General features: G+C 42.3%; 1 protein-coding gene across 1 annotated transcript in view; it reads right to left on the bottom strand.

The window, feature by feature from the left end:
- Positions 1-6324: 6324 nt before the first annotated feature.
- Positions 6325-13464, bottom strand: part of MYZAP (myocardial zonula adherens protein) — a 94968-nt gene continuing 87828 nt past the window's right edge. The window contains exon 13 of the mRNA XM_010374263.2: positions 6325-7285. Coding sequence (XP_010372565.1) covers positions 7189-7285 — 97 coding nt within the window. The 3' untranslated portion in view covers positions 6325-7188. The remainder of the gene's footprint in view (positions 7286-13464) is intronic.

Here is a 13464-nt window from a genome sequence, read left to right as displayed (position 1 = left end):
CAAGTTAAGAGGAAAGGGGAGAATTAAAATATTTGCAAGATGTCATTAATCTCCAGCAAGAGCCTAGAGTTGTTTTTTTTTCCCCCCACTTCATTTCAGAACTAATCCAGCTTTCTGTTATTTGGCTCAGAAAAGTCTTAAATCTGTAACAAGAGAGTAACTTCCTGTTCTCAAGAGTATGGCTGCCAAAGAAAACATTTACAAGAAAAGTCCCAGGGCCAAAAAATTGCCTACTAATTATTTCTCAACCCCCCTCCTACCTCTAAATCAGGAAGGTGAATCCTGTAAATGCTCTATGTTAAAACTTGAAAAATTAAGAGAAAACCATCAAGAACTGCTTGCCATTTATTTATAATTTATTGCATTCAGATTATATCAAGTTTATGGCCCTTGGGCACAAATGGATGTTTCTTATATTTTGTTCGGAATCCCACAAAGATTATACTATACCTTTTCCAAAATACACTATGGAGGTTTTTCCCAGTACCTTTCCAGCTAAGGAAGAGAAGAGCAGTCACTGACATCCAGGAGCCAATCTAGTGCTCCCAACTTGGGCTGCAGTGTTGCTAGGAGCTGGCCTGACACAGCAAGGGCTTGATGTTATCCTTGGTGACCTGTCTATTCAATGCAGTCCCAAGGAAAATCCCAATAGCCCTTTTGTAGAAATTGACAGACTGTAAAATTCATATAGAAATGCAAAGGACCTAGAATAGCCCAATCAACTTAGAAAAAGATAACTAGAGAGCCTATGCTACCTGACTTTATGGCCAATGATAAAGCTATAGCAAACAAGACAGCATAGTATTCGTGTCAAGATAAGCAACTAGATCAATGTACCAGTATAGAGAGTATAGACATAGATTTATGCATATATGGCCAGTGGAAAATGGGTAGTCTTTTCAATAAATAGTGCTAAAACAGTTAGCTATCCTCATGCAAAAACAAAAAGCAACTATATTTTTCACACCATGTATTAGTTATCTAATCCTGCCTAATGAATTACCCCAAGGTTTAGGAGCACTTGCCTTCTGGTCTCTTTGCTTCTGTTCTCTCTTTTTTAGAAACTCATCTTTAGTCCCCATTTTAGGCTTTTCCTTCCCTGACGAAGTAAAATAAATTATTCTTAAATTCACATCTAAAGAAAAGGAGATACAGTTTATTTAACCTCCTGTTTATCCAGTGGCATTTCCCCCACTCCTATTTATCTTCTGCACAATCCCATTCACTAGCATTCATTAAGTCTCTATGTCCAATAAGAAGAAATCCTTGGGTTTGCAAATATTCTCAGTGCCAATACTGGCTTCCCAATAATTATTAGTAATAGTAGCAGGAGTCAATTATTGGCATGTCTCTGATGCACTGCTAGGAAATTTGTCAATGCTATCCCGTGATCTGCGCAGCAAGCCTAGGTGGGCGATGCAGTTCCATTTAATTCATTACAAATCTGCATCCTGGGGCACAGAGCCGCAGAGTGCTGCAGTGACCTGACCAAGGAGGCATTGTGATTTAATGGCAGACCTGGGACTGACTCCAGGCCTCCCACCTATGTTCTGAAATCAGACAGGTCTGGGTGGTTTCAGATAATTTTCACATATTTTTGAGTTTCAATTTCCTTATCCATGCAATGGTGGTAATAACATCTTCCAGGCAGGACTGTTACAAAGACTCAGTGTATGTGTGCTGCGTCCAGCTCAGTAACTCCTGGTATCCTTTACTTCCCCCAAGCTGAGGCTATTTTCTGGAATACTCCTCATTTGTAGATTTCTTCATGCTTATCAAGATTCGCAATGGGTTCCCTCCAAATGACTAGTGTACCCTTTATGGGACACTGCCCCTGAGAAGTTTATGTCACTGGAGAGATAATAAATGGACACGAAGATTGGTCATGAGATGTAAGAATAAAGAAGGGGCTGAAAATAAGTTCCTCTGGGATTCAGACATGGGAACAATCAGGAGGGCCTGGACTCGCTGGAAAAGATTTTGGAGAGCGCAAGGGTCTCGAGGTGCATGTCTTTGTCTTCCAGTCACCTGGCATGTGCTGGGTGAACTGAACTGGCCCTCTCAGTTTGGCTGTCAACAAGAGCACCATGGCCCAATGGAGCCTCAGCCAGGACCCATTCCTGTCACCCCCACTTCTTGCCCTGGTGACCACCCTAGAATTCCTGGAGCAGGCAGATGGCATTCACTGGGGAGAAGGTGGGTGCTCAGAGTGGACACATGGACCAGCTCAGGGTTCAGCCTTGGTTGGTGCACCCTCCAACCACTTCGCAAATGTTGATCCTCTGTCCCAGGCTATCCCTGAAATAGGGGGCATGCCCCACTCAGAGTCAAACCACATCTTAGGCATGTGGCCTGAATGACAGACTCTTGATGCTGGCTCACTAAGCAGCAGGACTTCTCTGATTCCTGGATCCTGAGGGACACTTGCTCCTTCTGAGTTCATCCTGTTTCCTGTGGGCTGCCCAGGCACTCTCTGGGCCTTAGGGAACCTCCAGGCCCACAGTTCACACCTGCATGTCCCTGAGTTCTGATATCCACAGGCAATATGCTGAAGGAAATTTGTTCACCACCTGTTCTGGGGGCAGGTCTCCCTAAAGAAACCAATGTTATATACTCTGTTTCTCATTCCTCATGTTGGCAAAAGGGAGGGTCAGGAAGTCACAGTCTCAGCCTGTTAGTGAGAATTTCAATGGATTCAAATTTCCATAGGCCATATCAGGCCATATGCACCAAAAGACTCAAAATGTGTACACCTTTTGACCAGACAATTCCTCTAGGAATTGATCTTGAGAAAATAATCAGGCAAGTGTGCAAAAACGTGTGCATAAGATGGTTCATCAGAGGACCTGCTGAAGAAAAGTAAAGACAACATCCAAAATTCCAACACTAAGGGATGGGTCAAATAAATTATGGCAAATCAAAAAATGGAATCCAATTACCTATAAGAAGCAATGGTGTAGATTATATACATAGTATATATATGCTTTTTGCTTACTTTATGTATATGTGTATATTTCTATATATAATACATATATATACTTTTTGCTTACTTTATATGTATGTATATATAAAGTAAGCAAACTTTATATATAAAGTGTATATATATAAAGTAAGCAAACTTACTATAAAGTATATATATAAAGTAAGCAAACTTACTATATATATAAACTATATAAAGTGTGTGTGTATATATATATATTTATATATATCAAGTAAGCAAAAAGTGACTACAAAAGTATGTAATGATAATAGGTAGCATCTATTAAGTGCTTATTACGTGCCAAGCACTATTCTAAGAACCATGCAGGCATTAACTCATTTACTCTTCACACCAACCCCATTAGGAAAGAACTCTCCCAGTTTCAATTTTACAGGCCCTCAGACAGGTTTGTGACTTACCCGTGTGCACACTAGTGATTCAGCTCAGGTAGTTGACTCGAGTATTCCCATGTTCTTAAAAATCACATGATTCTGCTTCTCAGTATAGGGTCACATTTGTTTTAAAAACAAAGTAAGTGGGGGGTGTGTGTGTCTGTTTTAAAAGTCTGGAAGGACTGGAATGAAAATATTAATTGGAAGCATTATTATAGGATGTTGTTTTCATTTTTTAAAAACCCTTTACATACACTGCTGCTTTCCATTTCAGTGAGATAAATTTACTATGAAATGTTAGAGTTCATTCTCCCAATTTTACATAATACCCTGCTCATGAAGAGGTTGATGAATGTCAGTCCTTTAGATGGAGGGTTGAGGGGCACTAGAGTTAATGTTGACAAAGGATCTGGAAGGATTATCTCTTAGTTTCTTTCAGTTACAGTCTGTACAATTTAGGAACTCTCTATAATAGTCTTCTTGAGTAGTTCAAGTCATGTTTAGAATTTTCCACATGTTGAAGATATATTTTAAAATACAAAGGCCCGAGCTGTAGAATGGTCCCTGGAATTCTCGGCATCACACTACCTGACTTCAAACTATACTACAAGGCTACAGTAACCAAAACAGCATGGTACTGGTACCAAAACAGAGATCTAGACCAATGGAACAGAACAGAGCCCTCAGAAATAATACCACACATCTACAACCATCTGATCTTTGACAAACCTAACAAAAACAAGAAATGGGGAAAGGATTCCCTATTTAATAAACGGTGCTGGGAAAATTGGCTAGCCATAAGTAGAAAGCTGAAACTGGATCCTTTCCTTACTCCTTATATGAAGATTAATTCAAGATGGATTAGAGACTTAAATGTTAGACCTAAAACCATAAAAACCCTAGAAGAAAACCTAGGTAATACCATTCAGGACATATGCATGGGCAAGAACTTCATGTCTAAAACACCAAAAGCAATGGCAACAAAAGCCAAAATTGACAAATGGGATCTAATTAAACCAAAGAGCTTCTCCACAGCAAAAGAAACTACCATCAGAGTGAACAGGCAACCTACAGAATCGGAGAAAATTTTTGCAATCTACTCATCTGACAAAGGGCTAATATCCAGAACCTATAAAGAACTCAATCAAATTTACAAGAAAAAAACAACCCCATCAAAAATTGGGCAAAGGATATGAACAGACACTTCTCAAAAGAAGACATTCATATAGCCAACAGACACATGAAAAAATGCTCATCATCACTCGTCATCAGAGAAATGCAAATCAAAACCACAATGAGATACCATCTCACACCAGTTAGAACGGCTATCATTAAAAAATCAGGAAACAACAGGTGCTGGAGAGGATGTGGAGAATAGGAATGTTTTTACACTGTTGGTGGGACTGTAAACTAGTTCAACCATTGTGGAAAACAGTGTGGAGATTCCTCAAGGATCTAGAACTAGAAATACCATTTGACCCAGCCATCCCATTACTGGGGATATACCCAAAGGATTATAAGTCATGCTGCTATAAAGACACATGCACCCGTATGTTTATTGCGACACTATTCACAATAGTAAAGACTTGGAATCAACCCAAATGTCCATCCATGACAGACTGGATTAAGAAAATGTGGCACATATACACCATGGAATACTATGCAGCCATAAAAAAGGATGAGTTCGTGTCCTTTGCAGGGACATGGATGCAGCTGGAAACCATCATTCTCAGCAAACTATCACAAGAACAGAAAACCAAATATCGCATGTTGTTACTCATAGGTGGGAACTGAACAATGAGATCACTTGGACACAGGAAGGGGAACATCACACACCAGGTCCTATTGTGGGGAGGGGGTAGTGGGGAGGGATAGCATTAGGTGATATGCCTAATGTAAATGACGAGTTAATGGGTACAGCACACCAACATGGCACGTGTATACATATGTAACAAACCTGCACACTGTAAACATGTACCCTAGAACTTAAAGTATAATAATAAAAAAAAAGAAATAAATAAAATTACTATGTTTTTCTTTTCCTTGCTTGTTGTAAGAGAGAGAGAAAGAAGTGAATGTGGAAGTGTTGGCAGAGTAGTTTTCATTTCTACCTTGGTCTCATTAAAACTGACATTTTAAAGTCATTGCATTTCACTTAGAAACTGCTTCTAGACCAGTTTCTCCAGGGGGTTGGGCTCCCAGGACCCTTTGCCTCTCTCTGAGTCCAGCTTCCATATTTCCTGTCCTAAGGATAGCTTTTTCCCTAAGTGCTTCTCCTTGGTGGCTGCCATAGAGCATGGTTTTTTGCTGCTAGAATAGCTCCAGTGGTGAGACTCAACCAGCAGTCAGCAGTGCTCTAAAACCTCCAGAATGACAGCAATCACTGCCTACGTGCCTGGCAGTGCCCAGTCCCTATGTGGGAATGACCTCATGTGGCACTCACATCAGCCTATCAAGTAGGTGTGATGATCCCAGGGTTTTAAAGGATAAAACTAATATTCAGAGAGCTTTGATGACTCGCCCAAGGTCCCACAGACATTGTTTAAATACAAATTTGGCTCCCAAATGCACATTTTCCTCTTAGCATGGTTCTGACTCACAGTGATTTATCTAACTGAGTTGCTTTGCTTTCTTACTTTTTTATTTCTTTGTTTTTTTGGAAGTGGAGACAGTAAGGGGTGGGAGATTTGAGGAAAGGTTTAAAAGTAAAATCCATTTTTGTACTTTGTGATCATTAATGTATCTTGCTTTTTCCACATGGTGTATTAACTAAATTTCAGAAATTAAAAAGACAGAGAGGCCCCCTGACACAGAGTCAATCTTATGGCTTACAGATGCTTCTATGGATTGTACTGTCTGGAAGATAATGTGATCTGACTTTGACACTCATTCCAGAGCCTGATCTGCTCTCTGCCCCTTCTACATGGTCATGGATGAAACACAGAGACAACATTAGTAGAAAATATATGGTGTTTATTAAACATATGTGACATAGGTTATAATATCAAAGTACAGCATGCATGACCAGATTATTCATTCGTTTAACAAAAACACCAATTGATACTGAAAACGTTTAATGATTAAATTTCCATGACATATAAAATTCTCTTTTTAAGTTAAAGTGAGAAAGAAAAAAAATCACAAGTTGAATAAATACAGTGATTTCAGCTGGTCCAATGAAAGCATAAGGCACAAATTAAACCAAGGGACTAGCGCATCTGAATGAAGCTCGTCTGGCCCACACAAGTCTCTAACTGCGGCTCCCGTGACCCTACACAGATGCTTGGGACCAAGAGGAAAGAGCACCTGCAGGCTGGGAACCCTCCCTTCCAGGTTCAAGTTTGGCTGGGTGCCCATGCTCCTTGTGGACAGGCCTCTCTGTACCAGAGAAACGCTGCCTCTAATACTTTTATGGGTAATCAAAACCTTCATGCTCTATCAAACGATCCTGGCATGAATAACATGAAACTTCAAATTAATGTCCTTTTCCCTCCCAACCAAAGTCTAGCAAATAAAATACATTGTGAGGGAATCCTCCTGACAGGATTTCAGTATCTACAAAGAAAACAAATGATGGCACAGTATAGCAGGGTATGCCGGGTGGGTGTCTGAAACGTGACCTTGTATATCCCTCTCTTACCTGCCCACTCCACCTTCACTTTCCTTCCTGTCTCAGAAGTGGAGCAGAGCCTCAGCGATTGCCGTTTCGGCTTACACTGTGTATAGGGGAAACAAGACTCACCCTTCCCAAAGGATTTCAAGCCACAGGGTTCCAGAGCCTTTGTCCATCTATAAAAAGTGTGTGCCTCTGAGTGCCTAAGTCAGAGTTTTCTTCATGGTTAACTCCAAGACTCTTGTGTATGGGGTGTAGTTCCTAGAAGGCATCACAATTTCACGAGTCCTGCCTGTTTGACTGAGAAATGAGAAAAGGCAGGTCAGGAAAACGAAACAAACCCCCCTATATGCTTCACATGTTAAGACAACTCTAGAAAATGGTGTTTACACACATAAAAATAAAAAGACGATAATGCAGCTTAATATTTCATTTAAATATTACAAACGGGCCCTGCAATGGACTTAATGTTTATGTTTTCCCAAATTCATATGTTGAAATCCTAACCCCTAAGGTGATGTATTAGGAGGTGGGGTCTTTGGAAGGTGATTAGGTCATGAGGGTGGAGCCCTCATGAATGGGATTAGTGGCCTTATAAGAGAGGCCCTAGGCCCCGCGTCATGGCTCATGCTTGTAATCCCAGCACTTTGGAAGGCTGAGGCAGGCAGATCACCTGAAGTCTGGAGTTCGTGAGCAGCCTGACCAACATGGAGAAACCCTGTCTCTACCAGAAATACAAAATTAGCCAGGCTTGGTGGCACATGCCTGTAATCCCAGCTACTCAGGAGGTTGAGGCAGGAGAATCGCTTGAACCCAGGAGGCAGAGGTTGTGATGAGCCAAGTTCATGCCATTGCACTCCAGCCTGGGCAACAAGAGCAAAACTCCATCTCAAAAAAAAAAAAAAAAAAAAAAGAGAGGCCCCAGAAATATTCATCATCCCTTCTGCTATGTGAGGACATAGCAAGAAGACACTATCCATGAACCAGAAAGCAAGCCGTCGCCGGAAACTGGATCTGCTGGCACCTTGGTCTTAGAAATCCCAGCCTTCAGAACTGTGAGAAATACATTTCTATTGTTTATAAGCTAACTAGTTTCTGGTACTTTCTTACGGCAGCCTGAACAGACTATGACAGGTTAAAAATAAAAATGTTATTTCCAGCAACCTGTAAAGGTTGTACTAGGCATCCATGGTTCAGAAAAATATGAAACATGCATTCAAGGGACTTGTCACCTGGTGGGAAAGATATATACATAAAAAAATTTCATGTACTGTGTTAGGAACTATAACAGAGACATAACAGCTGTGCTGGGCATTCTTCTTTTGCCATTTAGCCCTACTCTCCCCCTTCTCCACCCTACTCTGTGGCCCGGAAAGGTCAGCATCAAGGGGTGCCCTTGCCCTTCAAATTCAGTTCCTTTTGGCCTACTGCAAGGTGGTAGCAGGGGATCAGGGAATGAGAGGACAAAGAGGTCAGGACATTTGTCCCTTCCCAGCCAGGCTGCAGGTTGGTAGTCGGCAGCATCCCTCTACCAGGGCCCCTAGCTATAGCTCCCCAACTTGTTCTCGTCCCCTGGCTTTCTCCCCTGCCTCCTCAGGCAAGGGTGGTAACAGCTTCCACTGTCACTAGCTCCAGAGCTTGCCACTGTCCCTTGTTTATTTCCCTTAACATTGCCCAAACGTCCACAATAGTCCCTTCATTTAACTCTCAAGCCTCCCTTCCCGCCATGACCTGAACAAAATAAGCATGAAGACATGATGGGAAAATCGAGGGCAGAACAATTTAGTACCACCAGGAAATTCACATCTGGAAATTCACACAGAGAAGGTGAATCTTGAAGGATGCCTAGCATTCACCAAGTGGGCAAAGAAAGCAGGGATGGGAACTCCAGGAAGAAGGGGCAGTATGTGCAAGGCAGAGATGGGTGAGCACACAGTTTGCGGATGCAGAACTGCAAACCGTGTGCTCCTTTGGAACGACTGGAACAAAGAGTTCACAATGCAGGAGAGTGGCAGAAGATGAGGCCTGCTGGAGAAGGGTCCCATGTCCCTGGCTAAGAAGTTCAGAAGGGAACAGGGAACTACAGCAGGTTTTTAAGGAGGGCCATGGTCTGCTCATATTTTTATTCTAGTGAGATTCCTCTGGTACTATCAAGGGTTGACTAGGGAAGGATTATTCTGAAGGCAGGTCAGTTAGAAAATTCTTGTTCTTCAGGAGGTGAAAGAGAGATCATGAAAGAGAGCTTGAATTCTGACAGAAGCACTGGATGGGAAGTGGCAGGGAGATTTTAGGGAGATATTTGGGAGTTATAGTTAACAGGATTGGGTGACTAAGACGTCCCATTTCTTTTTCATCCTGGACACGTTAACTACATTTCCCAGCTTCTCACCATTAGGTGGGCCTTGTGACTAAACAGGGAGAAATGACTTCTACTACTTCCATGTTCAACCCATAAAAATCTTCCACATAAATCCCCCACGCTCTCTCTCTTCCCTTTTATGTACAGCATACAGTTGGAGAATCCAGGAGGACTCCAAAGCGCAGGCAGGGTTGCTAGAAGGAGGAATTCCTGCATTCCTGAAAGACTGTGTGGAGTGAAACCTATACCAAACTGCCTTAAACTGTGACATAGGAAATTAATCTTTACCATGCTAAGCCACCGAGACCTATGGGTTCTTTCACACAGCTACGTTCTTTACCCCAACCAACGCGATGAAAAAATGTGTACATGAAGCCTAGGAGTCGAATCCCTTTCCCCTAACTTCCCACATCCAGTCATTCACCAGGTGATAGAGGATGTATTAAAAGCATGGCAGAGCGTGTGTTTTAAACTTTGCATGTCTCCCCCAAGGAGATTCTCCGTGTTCTCCACCCAATCCCCATATACACCTATTATGGAGGCTTCTGACACCTCCATAGCTTTTGTTTTGTTTTGTTTTGTTTTTTTGAGACCAAATCTCTCTCTCTTGCCCAGGCTGGAGTGCAGTGGCATGATCTCAGCTCATTGCAACCTCTGCCTCCCAGGCTCAAGCAATTCTCCTGCCTCAGCCTCCCATGTAACTGGGATAACAGGCGCATGCCACCACCACCTGGCTACTTTTTGTATTTTTAGTAGAGACGGAGTTTCACCATGTTGGCCAGGCTGGTCTTGAACTCCTGACCTCAAATGATCCACCCAACTCAGCCTCCCAAAGTGCTGGGATTACAGGCATGGGCCAGCGCTCCAAGCCTCTATAGCATCTTCCTGCACTTGTTGCTCTACACATTTGTGTCCATGGCTAGGTATAATTTCTGTAAGGGTGAAAGCCACATCTCCATCATCTCCATGAATCCAGCAGCTCATAGAAGCCAGTCACAGAGCTATTACCTCACATATGAATTACAAAGGAAATCAAAGGTTGGAGGAGTTTCAAGAAGAAATGGGTCCCAGTGTCACCTGCCACAGAGAGCAATCCATGGAACCTGGTGATCCAGGAGGCCCCAGGGACCTGACCAGGCAGTTTAGTGGAGTGCCAGGAGCAGACGCCAGATGGCTATTTGTGCCAACTCCTGTGAAAATTCCACATAACAGAAACAGTCTCCAGTGACAATATCCTGAAAGCCCATAAAATGCAGAAATATTTATAAAGGTGAACCTTCTAGGGTTCAAAAGCAGGCTCTCATATCCCGATCTTTTAAAAAAGAAGTGAGGTATTTTATTTTGTTGATCACTAGGAAACAACAGGATTTCAAGAACAGAAATAATCTCAACCACAAAACTGAAACCCAACCATTTGCCTTAACACATTTAGGCTATTGTTAACCTTTTATTAATCAATAAAGGGGCAGTTCCCCTGGGGAAAACAATAGCAGAATCAGCAAATAAAGCTTTGACAAAAAGCTACTTTGTGTTCTGGTCTTTGCAACAGAAATACGAAAATATAAGCATTTTAAAGCACTTACTACGTGCTGAGCACTTATGACCATGGGGAATATTTTTCATCAAATTGCGCCTATTAAGACATAATTGATGAGTTTGCTGGAAACCAAGTTTCACTACAGGGCAGGAGAAAGAAAAGTCACTTTTGTTTTGGTTTTCGTCTTTTTCATTTTTCTTTGTAAATGAAGGCTAGATGACCGGGACTTGTTCTCAATGGCTTTCATTAACATATATCAAAGTTTTCAAACCAAACTCCTGAGTCTTTAAATACACACATACACTTATGTGTGTGTGTGTGTGTGTGCGCGGGTGTGAAAACTCCTGAACCCACAGTGAGTCTCCTCTCACCCTTTCCCTTTCCTTCTCTCTTTATGAAGAGATCCTTTGTCACTAGAAATTTATGGAAAACAAAGATTAGATGAAGTAGGGGAAGCATTTGAGGAGGAGAAAGTGAGGCAGAGAGATGGTATTGAGTAGATTAGACAGTCTCAGGCAGACTGGCAGCAGGAGGAATGGGAAAGAAAGAGGCAAGTCATGAAGGAAAGAACAGCACAGTATAAGTGAGTGAGTCAAGGAGCAAAATAATTCTCTGACTCAGAAGTGACTACAATATACTGAGTTTAGGTGTCTGGGAAAGCAGTGGCTGCAGCCACAGAAATACGAAAATGCGGGGCACTTCCACTGGACATTCTATGCCTGCTACTTCACTTAATCCTCTCAACAAGCTTCCAAAGGGATTGCCGCCAAAATCATCCTTTTCAAGATGAGAATCAAGGAGGGCAGGAATTTGCCAAAGCTGCAGATACAGCAGGAGGCAGACTCCGAACTCAAACCCAGGTCTAACTTCCAAGCCAGTATTCTTACTCACTCCTAAGAGGAGTGACTTTGAAGAAAGAGATGGCACACTCGGCCATGCAACGGCAAGTATGAAGACCAAGTGGACACCAGCTGGGAGTGCCCAGAAGGCTGTGGGGAACAAGGACTTGTATTCAAGAGAAGGGTGCACACTTCCTGTGGCTCAGCCACAGAGAGGAGAGGTGAAGCTGTGAGACTGGATGCAATCTTTGCAGGAAGTACTGGAACCAAGATAGAGCCATGTGGACTACCATGGCAAGGGTCTTAGAGGAGGAAAAGAAGCCATCAAAGAAGCTGGAGAAGGACAGACCACAGAGATAGCTGGAGAACCAGGAGAGAAAACTCCTGCAAGGATAAAAACAGGCTGAGGAATCCTTCCTTTCTTCTTAGCAAGGACTGTCGAATGCTACAGGGAGATGGCTCCATTCAACAAATATTAAGTGCCTAGTATGCGCCAAGCATTGCTCTAAGGAGGTCCCAGGGAGAATGCAATTAGTGAAATAGATGAAAATCCCTGCCTCATGGAGCTCGTATTCTAGTGAGGGGAGAGAGAGAGAAAAAAAAAAAAAAAAAAAAAAAGAGGTAAAACATAAGCAGGAATCACTTCATCCAAGGCCTTTATTAAATAAATAAATCATGTGATAATACTGATACCCTGCCTACGTTCCTCACTTGGTATGTATCTTTCACTTATTCGCCAAACAAATGTTTTTGAGCATCAACTGAATGCAATTTTTTTTTTTGAGACAGAGTTTCACTCTTGTTGCCCATGATGGAATACAATGGTGCGATCTCAGCTCACCACAACCCCCACTTCTTGGGTTCCAGCGATTCTGCTGCCTCAGCTTCCTGAGTAGCTGGGATTACAGGCATGTGTCACCACACCCAGCTAATTCTTTATTTTCAGTAGAGACGGGGTTTCTTCATGTTGGTCAGGCTGGTCTCAAACTCCTGACCTCAGGTGATCTGCCCGCCTCGGCCGCCCAAAGTGCTGGAATTACAGACGTGAGCCACCACACCAGGCAACTAAATGCAATTTTTTTTTTTTTCACACAAGACAAAAAACAAGTAGAGCAGCTCTAAAAGTGCTATTAGCAGTAGCACAGCATATAACACTTGCAGTTGTACAGATGACTGGGTAGGAGAGGCCATGCTATTCTATAATGAGACAAGTGCCCCATGCCTGCAGCATGCAGGGCCACTCTCAGGTCTTAGCTGACAGAGACCTTATCAATCACTGGGCCTTCCAGAGTTTTACACAGTGTCTAGAGGGAGTGTCTAGAAAGTTTAACTGAAAAGTCCAATGCATACTGAAGCACTGTATACTTGATCAGGCTATCAATCCGTTTCATAAAATCAATAATTACCACCAATAAAAAGTTAATGAAATCATCTAAGCATACTCAAATTTATTTATATTTTATACAATGTTCTACATAGAAAATCAGAGAGTGGGATTAGTTAATATAAATAGTAATAGCTATTAAGTGCTGAACTCTGGTCCAGTCACTATGCTAAAATGCTTTCATTTTTATTTTTATTTATTTATTTGAGACAGGGTCTCATTCTGTCGTCCAAGCCCCAGGCTGGAATGCAGTGGCATGATCTCGGCTCACTGCAACCCCCACCTCCTGGGTTCAAACTATTCTCCTGTCTCAGCCTCCCTAGTAGCTGGGATTACAGGTGCACGCCACCACACCTGGCT

This window comes from Rhinopithecus roxellana, chromosome 5 (genome assembly GCF_007565055.1).
Source record: "Rhinopithecus roxellana isolate Shanxi Qingling chromosome 5, ASM756505v1, whole genome shotgun sequence".
Taxonomy (NCBI): Eukaryota; Metazoa; Chordata; class Mammalia; order Primates; family Cercopithecidae; genus Rhinopithecus; species Rhinopithecus roxellana.
This window is presented reverse-complemented; position numbering and strand designations above follow the sequence as displayed.